Source organism: Balaenoptera acutorostrata, chromosome 13, assembly GCF_949987535.1.
Source record: "Balaenoptera acutorostrata chromosome 13, mBalAcu1.1, whole genome shotgun sequence".
NCBI lineage: Eukaryota > Metazoa > Chordata > Mammalia > Artiodactyla > Balaenopteridae > Balaenoptera > Balaenoptera acutorostrata.
Genome location: NC_080076.1, coordinates 68,754,122 through 68,770,252, shown reverse-complemented (window position 1 = coordinate 68,770,252; position 16,131 = coordinate 68,754,122). Strand labels below are relative to the sequence as shown.

Sequence of the window (16,131 nt, the reverse complement as noted above, 5' to 3'; positions counted from 1 at the left end):
TTGGGGCCAGCACAGGGAGAGGGAGGGGGAGGGGACGCATTGGGGAAAGGACTCCAGAAGTGGGCACACGGTATCGGAGACTGGGGAGGGAACCAGCGAAGACAGCCTGACTTGGGTTAATTCTGGGCCTTGTTCCAGTCACAGAAAAGAGGCCCAAGAAATAGAAAAGCAAGTTACGAACCAATATGGAGAGCATGGTACCAGGTTGTAAGAATTCAAAGTGTGTATGCTGGGACTTTCCTGGCGGTCCAGTGGTCCAGTGGTTAAGACTCGCGGGTTCGATCCCTGATCAGGGAGCTGAGATCCCGCATGCTGCGTGGCGCTGCCAAAAAAAAAAAAAAAAAAGAGTGTATATGCCCAAATTGAGGGTCATTCTACAAAACAATGGGCCAGTCCTCTTCCAAAATGTCAATGTCAGAAAAAGCGAAGCCAAGAAACCATTCCTCATCTGAAAAATAGGACTCACTTTCTTTTTTTTATAAATTTATTTATTTTATTTATTTGTTTTTGGCTGCGTTGGGTCTTTGTTGCTGTGCGCGGGCTTTCTCTAGTTGCGGCGAGCGGGGGCTACTCTTTGTTGAGGTGCGCAGGCTTCTCACTGAGGTGTCTCCTCTTGTTGTGGAGCACGGGCTCTAGGAGCACGGGCTTCAGTAGTTGTGGCACACGGGCTCAGTAGTTGTGGTTCGCGGGCTCTAGAGCACAGACTCAGTAGTTGTGGCGCACGGGCTTAATTGCTCCACGGCATGTGGGATCTTCCCGGACCAGGGCTCAAACCTGTGCCCACTGCATTGGCAGGCGGATTCTTAACCACTGTGCCACCAGGGAAGCCCAGGACTCAGTTTCAATATCACTAGCCTCTCAAAGTTGTTTGTGACCATCTAATACAATAAAGGGGTACCCTTTGCCACATGCACACAAGTAAATGACTATTTTTATTACTACTTAGAATAAAACTACTCCAGGACCTGAAAGAGGTAATTTGTTTGTGGCCAAACCTCATTAACTGATTGTCCAAGTTTATGCTTTATGGACATAGTGGGTACATAATTTACGTATATACACACACTCAGGTACATCTATATAATTCTCTGCAATTCAGGGTGTATTTTCCCACATGCCTAATAGAATGCAGCACCAACATAGTTGCCATAAGTGAAATCAGTGACATTGCTCTCAGCAGGCCCTGATGGAGCTCTCTTGTCTGTGTCTATGAAGTCCAGAATGGTTCTTGAAGGTTTTCTTCAAGTGGCACACTTATGTGGCCCATGAAAGAGCATCTACTAATTTTTTTTTTTTCTTCTAGAAATGAGGGTGGGTGAGACCAAGCCAGTTTGCTTTGTGTAGATATTAGCCAGGACCGCAGGCAGTGCTCTGGGAATTGGCGGTTCCCAGCCCTGATCCCTTGGAGAGAGCTGCCCGCTTGCCTGGAAATCATGAGGGCAACACGAGAGAGGATAGAGGAGAGAAGAAAAAACTTGCATTTTTGACTCATACTTGAGTTTGAAGAATGATTAGCTGTTGGGACTTCCCTGGTGGCGCAGTGGTTAAGAATCCGCCTGCCAATGCAGGGGACACGGGCTCGAGCCCTGGTCCGGGAACATCCCACATGCCGCAGAGCAACTAAGCCTGTGCGCCACAACTACTGAGCCTGTGCTCCAGAGCCCGCGAGCCATAACTCCGGAAGCCCGGGCGCCTAGAGCCCGTGCTCTGCAGCAAGAGAAAGCCCGCACACAACAACAAAGACCCAACGCAGCCAAAAATAAATAATAAAATAAATTAATTCAAAACAAAACAAAAGAGAATGGTTAGCTGTTAAGTTCTTTCAGGACAAGGATATGTTTTATTCATCTATCTCTAGCCCGTGCCAAGTACCTGATACAGAGTAGAAGGTCTTGAAGGATGAGAAAGTGGTCTTGAATGAACGAATCAATGAATCCTAATCCACCACCATTTAGCCATCTGAGCCTCAGTCAGCTTCCTAATCTATAACTAAATGGCTGTTAACAGTCACCTTTGAAGTTCTGCTAATAATTAAGCAAAATCCTACAAATGAAGCCATAGCAGGGATTCTAGGGCATTACAGGAGCTTGTTTCCTTCTCAGCCTTTCCAGAGGCCTACTTTCTTTGGAAACAGGGCAGGGGCATAGTGGAGAGACAAACAGATAAGACCCAGACTTTGCCCTCTGGAAGCCCCCCGACGGCAAGGGTCCTCACAGAGGACCCGGCCACACCCAAGTTGTTCCTTGTCTGGGCTTTTGTGGCTGATGTGAGATGAAACTTGCTCATAAAAAACTGGCCAGGGAGTGATGGCTTCACCCACCCAGATTCCTGCATTCTGCTTAGAACCTCAATTTTATTAAATAAGATAATAAAATACCTTAAATCGGGAAGCATAGTTTAGATTTGGGTGCTGTAAAGTCAATACACCTCTGTGAATTCCCACAGACTGTTTTACCTGTGGGGTTCATGCAATTGTGAATTCTGTCCCCACTGGTAAGGTAATTTATACACCAAGTCCCTCTTCCTCTATCGAGACTCTTGGGAAAGGTCATTCATTCATTTATTCATAGCTGTATCTATATCGAGTACCTAATTTGTGTCAGGCACCGTGCTAGCTCTTGATGAACAATTCTTTCTTTATTTCAAATAGATGAAAAAGGTACAGTTATTTTCCCTGCCCATGCTTTTTCCACAAGGCACAAACAACCTGCCAAGGTTATGCAGCTAGTAAGTGATGAAGCTGGGTTTCAGACTCCGGTCTCTGTGCCCCTGAACTCTGAGCTCTCGGCCACTGCCCTACACCCAATGAGCACCTGCTGACTGCACGACGTGTCATGCTCTGAGCCAGATGTTGGTGACACAGGCTTGAGGAGTTCTTAGTCTGGGAAGAAGACAAGCATGCCTTAGCAGGCATGCTGATATTAAGCATTTCCTGAGCACTAATTAAGAATGATTAGGTGTAGGGACAGGGAGGAAAGTGGGTGTGTAAACTGGGAGACCCTTGTGGTGATAGACCTGTTCCATATCTTGATTGTATCAATGTCAATATCTTGCTGTGAGATACTGTACTACAGTTTTGACAAATGTCATCTTTGGGATCACTGGGTAAGGGATGCATGGGCTCTCTTTGTATTATTTCTTCTAAGTGCTTGTGAATCCACAATTATCTTAAAATTAAAAGTTTAATTTAAAAAAGAAAAAAAAAAAAAAAAGAATGATTACACTTCAGCAGTCATTCAACCAACCACTGTACATTTATTGAGCTTCTGTTTTCTGGAGATGGACTGTTGAGAGGTGGGGACTGAGAAAGAAATGTGATCTATTCCCTGCCTTGGAGGACCTCATTGTCCTGAAGGGGAGAAAGGCTTTCCAATGCTTGCATCTGTGGGGAAGTGATTAATGATAATGATAATCCATTGATCGTGCATCCCATAACCAGACACCTGCTATGTCCTAGCACAAGTCTAGGTCCTGAACTCGAAATCACTCCACGTGGGTACACACTGATAATGCATCCTTCTGACTTTTCTGTGACATCAACGGTAGGTCTAGATACATGTTTAATTAATGAGGAGGGTGATGATGATATATGTTACATTATATATGTTCCTATGCTTATTGAGCTCCTACTATGGGTACCAACCACTGTTCTACAAGTTTTATAGGATTAACTCATGGCTCCTCACTACAAGCCTATGATATGGGTCCATCTGTCATGCTCACTTCACAGCTGAGGAAACTGAGACCTAGAGAGGTTAAATAACTTGCCTAAACTTACACAACTGAATTAACAAGAGAGGTCTGAGGCTTCCTTTAAAAACAACCACAAGAAAATGTTGTTTCTAATGCCAATGCAAGTAACAGTATGCAAATTAGCCCCAGCACATCATTTTTTATTTATGCCATAAATTAGGCAAATTTCCCTTCCAAAGCCCTGGAAAATGAGGCCTGATTCTACATATTTTGCATTCATTTCCAAGGTGGTAGGCCCCCAGTTAGCTTTACAACTCAATAAACCTGCTCTAAAGAGGGGCACAGAGGTGCAGGCCTGATCAGCAGGCTTTAGGGAATGAGAAGTGGGAGAAGCACTGGCCCTCTCCCTGTGCAAATCGCTTTATAGTTTAGTGGTGCCCTTCCACATTCAGGGCTGCCACGTACAGTTGCATAGGTTGTGCACTGCTTAACTTCAGGGGAGCCTTTCACATACACTACAGTATGAATAGCGCCTCCTGCAGTTGTGCAGGGAAGTGACCATACGCATTGCATTCTCACAAGCTACCCTGTGGAGGGAGGCTGAGGAAGTATTCTTTCTCGTTTTGCAAATGGAAACCAGGGAGCTGGGCTGATGAGAGGACTTCCTCCAGCATCACACAGCACATAAATGGCGGAGCTGGGATCCACATTCAGGCCTGTCTCAGTCCTAACCCAGGGCTGAGTTCACCATTCTCAGAAAGTTCACTCTGAGTACGTTCTTTTAAACACCTCCTCCCCATTTCCATAATGTTAAAGCTTTGGAGAAATCACAACCTTATATAATAGCCGTGTTACTAAAACCACCCATAGAACAACATGTTTGAAAAAGCACATCCTGTTTTCCCACTGGCCTCCATCATTGCTTCTAAAGACATTGTTGTCATTCCGGAAGAACCTTTCACAAGGATGGGGAGGGCTCCTGGGACCCTATCTTGAAGTTTCTCTTCACTTTCTACCCTAGCTTGATTTTCAGAGATGATGGATCACCTTGAAATGCCTAAATACATCAGTTTAACAGGACCCCTCTCATCAACTTCCGCCCTAAATTGTTTTTTCCTAAGTTTACCCAAATGATGTAAAGATTGTATATTTCCTACATATGCTTTTTCCTATGCCCCCCAAATTTGAGCCATTCATGGCCAAAGAATGCCTTTCTTTCTCTCCTTTCTCTCTTTCTCTCTTTCTCTCTTCCTTCCTTTCTCCCTCCCTTCCTCCTTTCCTTCCTTCCCTCCTCTCACTCATCCACTCAACAAAACGGCTGAGCATAGAGAGATAATAAGAGTCAACCCAATCAACAGACACTTACAACACATTGTGATTCTTTCCAGCTCCCTCAGATGTGTTGATCAGTGAGGCCACAGCTTGATGAATATGGATGTACTGGAAAATGAGTTCCAGGGCCACATCCTCGCAGTTAGAAGGGTTGAGGAAGCAACTATCGAGGGCAGCGGAGCAAGTGTGTGAAATGTCATTAGCGGTGATTACTCAACCCAAAGTATAGACCTGAACGGCCCCATGTCATGCCCCATGCATGCTTATCACCCCAGCCGCACATGATTGGATCAAACACAAAGAGCCAACCTTCCGCCTGAGCAGGACAAGCCATATTCCTCTTAGGAACCTGAACCAGGAAACATGAAGAGGCTGAGTGTTAGGAGGTCTGTCTGGACTGCCATGGTCTAGAGCAGTACCATCCAGTAGAGCTTTCTGTCAAGATGGAAACCTTCTTTCTCCATGCTGTCCAATATGGCAGCCGCTGGCCACACAGGGCTACTGAGTACTTGAAATGTGGCTAGTGGGACTGAGGCACTCAAATTCTAATTTGATTTAATGAATTCAAATCTAAAATTAAATAGCCACATGTGACTAGTGCTTTCCACAGAAGGCGGCACACCTACAGAGTTTGAGCTGGAAGAAGGGTGGGTATGAGCCGCTGTACCCTCCCACCTTGCCCTCACCTCCAGCCCCTGGATCATCCCTGGTGTCCTCTCTGCCCAAAGCTGGCCCTGACCACATCATCTATGCCTCCTGCAACCCCCCCGCCACGGCTCTCTACACCCCACGCCCCTCGCTGGGTTTCTCAATCAGCCACTCTCTACAACCCATGGTGAGAGCACGGAAGCCCAGGAGGGGCACCCGCCCTGGGACCTGCACCTCTCTGAGCTTCCCTGGCTTATTCTTGCGTGCTTGACTCGAGCCATCTGCTCGGATGGCACCACTGTGAAGCCACGATGGCCCGCGTGTCAGTGGAGGTGATGAGGGAGACGCACAGTGAGTGAGCAGGAGGGGGCACAGGCAGTGGAGAGGGAGTCAGAGGCAACAGATGCACAGCGAGAAGCAGATGCCGTGAAAAGAGAAATGCAGAGAGGAGCCAGGCCCTGGAACAGCCTTGGTCCAATATCTGAGGTATCCTTTGAGCAAGCCTTCTTATTCTCGAGCTATCCTGAGCAAGTCTTTGCTCTGTACAGCTCAAAGAAATCGTGGTTCCTCCCTTGGGAGCCAGCACGGATTTGGGAATTTGAGAATCAGCTCAGAGCGACAACAGCTGCAGCAACAAATCATCACCATCATCTCAGAGAGAAGTGACTTGTCTAAGATCACACAGGCTGGAATGGATATCTCTGATTCTAGAGTCTGTGCTCTTTAATACACTACACTGCCTTGCCCAGTGGGGCTCTTGATCTTGGGTCAATGTTTCGTTTCAGCATCCTGAACTCACTGATTTATGAGCTAAGCTTTGGCACGTGCCTACCCCCAAGCTGGGAATGGGTGAGACCAGACAAGGAAACTGTCACCCAATGGATCAAACCCACCCTTCTTCCTTCTACGACTTGTCCCAAGCTCCAGACCCCATATATTAGACTGTATCCACCCACCTTGCCCTCACCTCCAGCCCCTGGATCATCCTTGGTGTCCTACTTGCCCAAAGCTGGCCCTGACCACATCATCTATGCCTCCTGTGACCCCTCCCTGGCTCTCTATACCCCACACCCCACGCTGGGTTTCTCAATCAGCCACTCTCTACAACCCATGGTGAGGGCAAGGAAGCCCAGGAGGGGCACCCGCCCTGGGACCTGCACCTCTCTGAGCCTCCTTGGCTTACTCTTGCGTGCTTGACTCGAGCCATCTGCTCGGATGGCACCATTCCCAGGTGCAAGCTGGTCCACTGATGCCTCGAAGATTCAGGTGCCAAGTCAGCAGAGGAGGGAGCTAGAGCTTGATTTCAGCTTCTGCTGAAGCTCCTTTTATGCAGCCACTCCGCCGTGGCCACGTAATGTAAATATCCAATGTGGGTAAGGGATGCCACTGGTTTAATGGGGACAGATGCCCTTAAGGCTTTCATTGCCACGTCTCCTTGGGTCTCAGAACATACGCTTGAGGACAGCTGGGATACTATGGCTCTTAAAGAGGGGGAGTCACTTTAGAGTGGGAGCGAGAAGACACAGTCAGAGGTTCCAGTCCTGGCTCTGCCACTCACTTGCAGTGGGATTTTGAGTAAGTCAGTCCCTTCTCATCTTTGGGTCTCTTTCCTCAATAAAATGAAAATATCAGGGGGAGGGTTGAGGCAGGTGGGGAGCCTGAAGAACTGCTATGAACTGATGAATATTACAGACCCCAGGAAGGGTAGCTTGTTTATTTTTTTTGCAGAGCATCTCTATACCAAGCCCTCCTCCATCCCATGATCCCTGGGAAGTGGGCAGAGAATAGACCATTACCCCCAAATGAGGCCCAGTGCTGGCTCAGAGTGACAAAGCAGCTTGTCTAAGGTCACACATCTAATGAAAAGCAACAGAGTTACACTCAGGTTGTTCTGACTCTAGAGCCTGGGTTTTCATTCACTTTGCTATTCTTTCCCAGTTTTCAGCTGGGCATTTGTTGTCTTTGCAGCTGCCAGGGAGCCAAGAGAAAGCAGAGTCTACAACAACCAGTGTGGTATCCAGAAAGTTCCTAATATTAAATGAGCTAAGCCACAGGGTAAATAATTGCAACCAATATTCCCCTTGGAAAGAAAGATGCCCTCAGCAAGCACTCAGTGAATGGTCCATCTTGTGGCCATGTGTCTGCACAAAGGTGGGTTTTTTCTCTTTACAAAATTTCTCTCCTCCCTCATCTTCTAATTTTCCTTTCTTCTTTTCCTATTTGTAGAATTCTTCAGTGAGTTCACATCTATTATCTCATTGATTTTCCTCATGGCAATCCTATGAGGTAGGACACTATTATTAGTCTCATTTTTCAGATGAGGAACCAAGGCTCATACCCGCTGCCTAAGACCACACAGATGTAGGAGGAGTCGGGAATGAAACTCCGATCTCAGGACTCTACCACCTCACCGCTAAGATTAAGATGAAAGGTCATTTAACAGAGTAAATGCACTTACACTGGGTTAGATACAGGCTAAGAGAGCTATGGATGCGTATGATTCAGCTGAGGTGTTTGGAAAGTTCATTGTCTAGTGGGAGGGAGGCATGTAAACGGGTAACTCATCAGTGCGTGAGTTACGCATAATAGGGGAATAGAACGCGTTGAGCGGGGAGACAGAAGATCATTCATAACTGGTGTAAGGAGGAGAGAGGCAAGGGAAGGTCTTATAGAAAAAGACAATTAGGGACTAGGTTTTGAAGGATGAATAGAAGTTCACCAGGTGAACAATACTAGCAATAATGGCAACTTTTTATTGAGTGCTTGCTATGGGCTACACATACCTACATACATTCTTGACAGTCTTTCAAGGGAGACACGACCCTCGCATTTTATATATCAGGCCAGAATAGGTACAGAACGCTAAAGCAAATAGCTCAAAATCATGATGCTAAATCAGCTATCTGGGAATTTAATCTGGTCCTCTCTGAACTCCTTCAACCTCCTAGGATGACAGTCCAGGATGAAGGAACAGCATGAGTAAGACAAGAGAGATGCTTCACCCAGAGCCATCAGGGTGGGTGTGAACTCTTTCTCCTCTTTGTGATCTGCTGTGAGATACCTGGCATCTGCCACTGGGTGAGACAACATCTCCCCTCCTGGAGGCCAGTCAAACCGCCTTGATTTCTGGATTTGCATCAGCTCTTCATTTAGCCATTGCTATGTGATACCTATATGCTCATACTCTAGCATCTAGAACAAACCTGGGCTTTGGAGTCAACCAGTCTTGGGTTTGAATCCTGACTCCATCATTGCTTGCCCATGACACCTTAAGCAACTCCGTCCTTCATTGCCATGACACCTGTGTGTTTCTAAGACTCAGCTTCCTCATCAGTAACATGTAGTTAGTGACATCATCTGATAGGGTTGGGTGAGGATCAGATGAGTGAATACAGAGTAAGCACATGGACGGTCCTGAGGCACAGAGTAGCCCACGCTCAATGGCAAAGAGCATGTTATAGTTTGTAATTCTCTCATAACAAGCCCAGGAAGAAACACATGGGGGGTGTTTGGGGTCTTCAGCTTTCTGTGCCAGCACCCACCTCCCTGAAGCTTGAACTCCTGGCATGCATAAAGCATCCTGACTCCTGTGTCTCATCCCAGCCCTGTGAGGACAGCTTTGTGTATGGGGTAGTGGTTACTGTGATCCATTTTACAGATGGCAAAATTGAGGCTCGTGGCTAGGAGATGGTTGAGCTTAGGTCCTGAACTCAGGGGCTTACAGAAACCAAGCTACACTGTGAGTTCTCCATGAATGGTTGAGTGGCCTGGGAACATGAGAAATTACAAACAGCCACAGCTTCAAAACCAACCAATGAACCAGCTGTATCTCCCACCTTCTTTCATGAAGTCTCCTTTCCCTGCCTGGGAAGAATAACCCCTATGCCTTTTTTTTTTTTTTTTTTTGAGAGCTATTAAGAGCTCTCAGGAAAATCCTAGTTGATTTTGGTTTCTGTCCTGTCAGTCTTTGGAGTTGGGTGAGCTGGGGTTTGGACCCACCCCGCCTAGCTGCACACTAACGGTGAAAGCATGCTTTGTACACATTTCATTTGGAAACACAGCAGGACCCAGCTTGGAAGGCGCTATGCCCAGCAGTCAAGCTCACAAACGAAGCAGCTAGGCTACCTGGATTCAAATCCTACCTCTGCAACCTCCTGGCTAACAACTGTGAGCTTTCTGAACAGATAACAGCCCCTCTAAGCCATGGTTTCCTCATCCACACAATGGAGAGAAATGGTGGAGATTAAAATAACCCATGTAAGGGCTGAATATATATCAAGTACTCGTTAGATATAATTATTATGAATTAATTGCCTACACTTTAATTGTAGCCTACTTCACTTTACGACTCACTTCAATTTGACCAGTTTCACTTGAGTGCTTACAAAGTGCCAGGAACTGTGTAGGCACAGGAGACACATCCAACACACACTTGACAAGTATTTATTGCCCCCCCCCCACCTAGGGGTCTGCAGAATCTGCACATGAGCTTGGAGAACGCTGCAAGTAAGAGGCAGTAGTGGGGCATGGTTCTAAAGGATTCTGGCTCAGGCCTGGGTTTGATGCCAGACTGAAACCACTTCTTGGCTTTGTGACTTTCAACGCATTGCTTAACCTCTCTGTGCCTCGATTTCCCCGACCATAAAATTAGGAAAATAACAGCATCTACCTCATGGGGCTGTTGTGAGGATGCTCTGACCAAATCTATATAAACCACTCATCACGAGGCTTGGAATGAAATCAACACTCAATAAATGCTGTTTTCATCACTGACACAGTCCCAGCCACGGTCTAGTAAATTACGTCACATGGGTCCACTGACCTCAGCCCAGTGCATCACCCTTTTACCCTCCCCTGAAAGCAGCCCTGCTCTCTTCCCACGCCCCACCCTCCACCACCACCAAAGGGTTTCAGAGGAACTACAGTAACCAGAGGATTATACAAATATGCAAATCCTGTAAAGCAGTGTTTACCCAGGGCTGTGCACTGCTGTCTATACTCAGCATCTGGGCTTGGCTGTCTTCGGAGAGGATTCCATCGGTGTCATCACAACCTCTAGTGGATAACAGTGAACACCGCGGCTCACAGGCCTTTGTTCCAGCTCTCACCTCCTCAGCGGCCCATGCAATCCAGGGGAATGCCAAAAGGGTGAGCAGGTCCCAGGATCCTTCTATCCTTCTCACGTGTGTGCGTGCGTGACTGCCTCCTTTCCCTGCCCACTCGCTCCTGTTTCCCCAATTCCACAGGTGTATGATGTGTTCCTAAAGTAAAGCCTTCTTCAGGATCATCACTGCCCCAACGAAGAAATCTCCCGTGGTTGCTGGTACCTGTCACATCCCTTTAGGGCCAGCTCAGATGCTATCAACTCAGGGAAGCCTTCACTGACTACCTCTGGCCAGAATTAAACACACCCACCTGTGAGATCCCTGCACTCTGATTAAAATCACCCCCTCCCAACACGTATCCCATGGTGTGGACACTGGTGATTTACCTGCAGGTCTTTCTTGCTAGGCTGCCATTACCGGGATAAGGACCTCATCATATTATTCTGTGTCTCCAGCACCCAATACAGGGCCCGCTGCATGCATAGGAAGTGTTTAGTAAATGTTAAATGAATGAATGGATAACTGTTTTTTTCAGAAATCTCTCTTCTTAGGTCTTCTTTCCAACCACTATCCTGCTATCCTATATCTCTGGTACAATGAACTCTGCTTTCTGGTGGTAATATTGAGGTTCAAAGAGATAGAGTATGAGAGTTTGAAAAGAAAGGGAGTCTGCACCAGGTCACAAAAATTTCTCACCTGGGCTACTCGTTACCCTACCTCCAACCCTTCTACTTGGGCCTAAATTATCCAGATATTTATTCCAACATTTCCAACACCAACTTCAAGGATCTGCTTTCCAGGTGCCTACTGGGAGGGGCAATTTGCTCTTTGGAAAGTAGGGAAGAAAAGGGAGAAAACATTACTTGAGCATCTATTACATGCCAGGTGCTTTACAGGTATAAGTGTTATGTAATCACTGCAACCATCCTTCCAGGCTGGGACCAATAATCCCCACCCCACCTCCATCCCCATGCCACAGGTAGTGAAATGGTGGCCCAGAGAAGATCGACCTGACAAAGGTCACACATTCATAAACAATGCAGCTCGGCCTGACCCAGGTCGCTCCGATTCCAAAACCACATACTTCTTTTCTGGAACCCTATAAATCTAATCCCAGTGGCCAGCTGAGTCAAACTCCTCAGAACAGCCTTGCCATGGCCTCTTTGGTGTTTTGCAATTTGGCTCCATGAAGGAAACCACAAACTGGTATTAAAGAAAAGGGCAGTTGGACTCTGTATTCTAATGATGCCTTCCTTGGAGCATCCCCCCTCCCTCTTTTCACCTTTCCTTCCTCTTTTTCACTGCATATATCAAGCACCATCAAGTAATTTTTCTCTTAGAAACAGAGCTCCATTCCACTGACCTTTGGCATTGCACACACCTGGTGGTTCCAAAGGTCAGAATTCACCTCTTCTGCCCTCAATCACCAACCGTAGCTTTGAGCGCCCCTAGTGGAGGTCTGTGCCAATGGCATGTTGCAGAATGTGGACCAAATGTGAGGACCAGTAAATTGAGCCCTTTTGAATCGCTTTTTGAATAGCAGGAATGAACTTGTGAGCAAAACTAGAAAACAAACCGTTCTGATCAGGAAACATCCTTTTGCCTGGGAAGAGGAAGGAAAGGAATATAACATTATTTTCCTGATGTCCAGCTGAGACATGTGAACGCAAGAATCCCTCAGGCTTTGATAAGGTGGCCCAAGCAAGGGCAGCTAAAACTCCACAGACCCAAAAAAAAAAAAAAAAAATGCCGATCCACCATGAAAATAGTCTTTAAGTGAATCTAACAACAGTGTACATTAGAGACTGGAGGAAGCCGCAAATTTGAGTCTTATTAAGCAATATTGAATTTACTTTATTAATTCAAGGAAAAAGAAAAGAAATTACACTCAGGCTCTGCAGTCTTAGCACACAGTTACAGCTATACCCCATGCGCATATCTTAGACAATAAGAAGCCTCTTCAAAAACAAGTTATACTTTATACTTATTCATGCCTTACAGCAAAATGGCCCAGAGAATCACGTGACCTACATAAGCATTTAGCAACAAGTCTCTTTCAAGTACTGTATTTACAAATCTCCTCACTGCACCACAAACAGAAGGACCGGCTTCCAACACGGAATGAGACGAATGGGTCTCCATCTGACATTAGTGGAAGTTGGGCTCCACGTTAAAAACAGAATATAGGGGCTTCCCTGGTGGTGCAGTGGTTGAGAATCTGCCTGCTAATGCAGGGGACACGGGTTCGAGCCCTGGTCTGGGAAGATCCCACATGCCGCGGAGCAACTGGGCCCGTGAGCCACAACTGCTGAGCCTGCGCGTCTGGAGCCTGTGCTCCGCAACAAGAGAGGCCGCGATAGTGAGAGGCCCGCGCACCGCGATGAAGAGTGGCCCCCACTTGCCGCAACTATAGAAAGCCCTAGCACAGAAACGAAGACCCAACATAGCAATCAATCAATCAATCAATCAATCAATAAATCTTAAAAAAAAAAAAAAAACAGAATATACTGTGGAAGGTCAATTGTTTCCAAATGCTCATAGGCTACCCTTACTCCCTCCTTATGACTCACAGTCTTGGAGTCAGAACCACACCGTTATTAATGAACCTTCTGAAGTAGTACACCGGTTGACTTTAATTTGGCAATGACCTGAAGTTAATTAAAAATATATGCTGGCTAGCTACAGAGCCGAGCAGTTGGAAAAAATAATGTAAAATGTCTTAAAAATTAACACACACACACACATTTTGTGTTTGAAGCCAGGGGAGGAAGCAGGATATGAAATCCTTGTCTTGGATGACAATTCAATATGTGCCATTAAGACATTTTCCCTGGAGGGTGGTATATTGGAGAGTGCTGTCCTCAGAGGTAGAATCACTTTAGAAAAGCCAGCAAGCCACTGGGTAGCTTTCAGATTCAAAAGGGGAGTGAGGGAGGGAGATCTGGACTCTGTTCAAGGCCACCAAGCCATTGTTGGAAAAGACAGCTAATTAAGAAAGGGCATGCTGTGGTGGAAACGATTTATTTAAACCGATTCTCTTCTCCCATCTTTACCAGAGAAATTGTCCAGACCTGGTGTAAATTGTGAATATTACTGCCTCATAAAAGGGGGGTTCTTTAACGATATGCTTTGTTAAACAAAAGGTGATGAATTATTTCCTTTGCTCTGTACTCTGGGCTCCACATTTAAAGAGAAAGGGGTGGGGGATAAAATGCCTGATTTATGCTGAGGAGGGCACTCCAGGCCGTGGGGAAGAGTTGAAGAGAAGGAGACCCAGGGCCAGTGCCCGCGAGCGGAGAGCTGTCCGCGTTCTTCGGTGCTGAAAGCAGGTGCGCGCGCCAGGGGTCCAGAATTCCCCAGGGAGAAGGGACACAGCCTGTCCCCTAGCTCGGGGTCAAGACGGTCCAAGCCAAACACGGGGCCCCAGATGGACAGAGTGTGCGCCCTCCGGATTGTCTTCAGCCTGGGGAGACCCTGCACTGCCTGCTTTTTCCCACGTGAGGGGCGAGTTACTGGGAACAGGAGTTGGACCTTTCAAAAGGCGAGGTCTACGAACGCTTCCCACCACTCTTGCGTCTCTTTAGTGGCCTGATCAAACCCTCGAAGCTCTCGGGGTTAGTTTTGGATGAGTTCGGCGCCATACTCCCCTTTCCATCTCAAAGCCCCACCCACCTAACCACCCGCCACAATTTTCCCTGGGGTACCTCAGCGGGGTGGAGGAGAGGGTGCGGCTCCAGGTCTGGGAAGAAGGACCCCCCCCCCCGCCTTCTTCCCAACCGGCTAGCACGTGCTGGGTGAAACTAGCAACCCGCCGCGCCGCCCCCAATTCAGAGTAGTGTTAAGAGACACCGGGCTGTTGAAGGGAGAAAAAAGGGGGGAGTCCGCTCAGGTTCCCGCCTGTGACCTAAGATCTCCTCTCCCTCCCCCGCTAAGTTCTGAGAACCCGGAGCACCCTCCACCGGCCTCCAGGCGAAAGCCACACCCCAGTTCGGCTTCCAGACACTTGGATGGGATCGGTCCAGGGACCCGGTCCCTCGGGGCAGCCTGAACCAAAAGGAAGCAAGGGGTCCTAGCGTGGGAGGACGCGGCACTGCGACGGCCCCCAGACGCACTGTTCGCGTCTAGTCCTCACTGGCACGGCGGGTCAGCTGCCCCCGCTTCTCGTCCTCTCCCCGAAAGGGAGAGAATTACCTGGCACCCGGCCCCGGGTGCGGCTGCAGAGAGCTCCGGGAATCTGGGGTCTGGAGGCGACCCCGCTCCAAGGAGATTCTCTGGGGCTGCACAGGGGAGTCAGCCGCACAGCCGGGAAGGCAGAAAGGGAGCCCGCGGCCGAGGCAGGAAAGCGCCCGAGTCCTTCAGACACATCCCCGCCTCCACACTCCCAGCAGCCCGGGCCAAGGGGACGCGGTTCCTAGTCCCAAATTTGGGCAGCCGCCCCCGCTCCACATCCCGGCAGACGTGGAGCGAGTCGTCTGGGTCGGCTAGGACCCCCAGCCGCCCCGCACTCGCGGCAACTTTGCCCCTTCCCCCGCCCCGCCCCTCTGGGCGCTTACCTTCTGCCCGAGCGGCCGCGGGGCTTCCCAGGAGCAGAGCGAGGAGCAGCGCGATCCCGCCGAGTCCCGCGGCGGGCGGCCGGGCCGCGGGCATCTTGGCTGCGGGGGGCGCGGAGCCGCGGGCTGCGCGGCGGGCGGACGGCGCGGGAGCCGGGAAAGGAGAGAGGCAGCGAGCGAGGAAGGGAAGGCGGGAGCCGGGGAGGGGGCCGCGGGCCGGGGGCAGCCGCCGGAGCCCCCCGGGCGGACGCGCGTTCAGCCCCGCGAACGCTCTGGCCGAGCTGCGCCGGGCGCGGGCGGGCGAGTGAGGAGGAGCCGGCGAGCGAACGAGCGAGGCGCGAGCGGGAGGAGGGAGGGGACTGGGGCCGAGTCGGTGCCGAGCCAGCGCGGGGAGGAAGGGAGGGGGCGGGCGGGCAGCGAGCGCGAGGGGCCGGCCGCGCCCGGGGTGCCAGCCTCCTCCTCTGGTCGCTGGCCCGTCGGCCCTGCAAAGTTTAACGCTGATTCCCCTAGCGTCCTGTGGGCCGAGCGTTTCCTCTTGGCGGATGCTCACGGCAGCCCTGCGCCGGCGAGGCGAGGCTGGAGAGCGTCCGGACCATTTTCCGGACGGTCAGATGGAGGCCTCAAAACCGAGCGCAGCCCTCAGCCTGTGCGCAGCCTAGAGCTTTCCATTGCTCAGCCTTTCGGATAGATCCCAATTTCAGCTCTCTCGGCCCCAGCCAGCCTCTTCCCTGACAGCCCTCCGCATTTACTGAGTCCCCATAACCTAGAAAGTCTCAAACTCTGTGGATCTGATGAGAGCTGTC

General features: G+C 49.2%; 1 protein-coding gene across 3 annotated transcripts in view; it reads right to left on the bottom strand.

The window, feature by feature from the left end:
* The window catches only part of SEZ6L (seizure related 6 homolog like), a 202,281-nt gene extending 186,658 nt beyond the window's left edge, over positions 1-15,623 (bottom strand). For all 3 annotated transcript variants that reach the window (XM_057527399.1, XM_057527400.1, XM_057527401.1), the window contains exon 1: positions 15,332-15,623. In XM_057527399.1, the coding sequence (XP_057383382.1) occupies positions 15,332-15,425 (94 nt within the window). In that variant the 5' untranslated portion in view covers positions 15,426-15,623. The remainder of the gene's footprint in view (positions 1-15,331) is intronic.
* Positions 15,624-16,131: the final 508 nt, after the last annotated feature.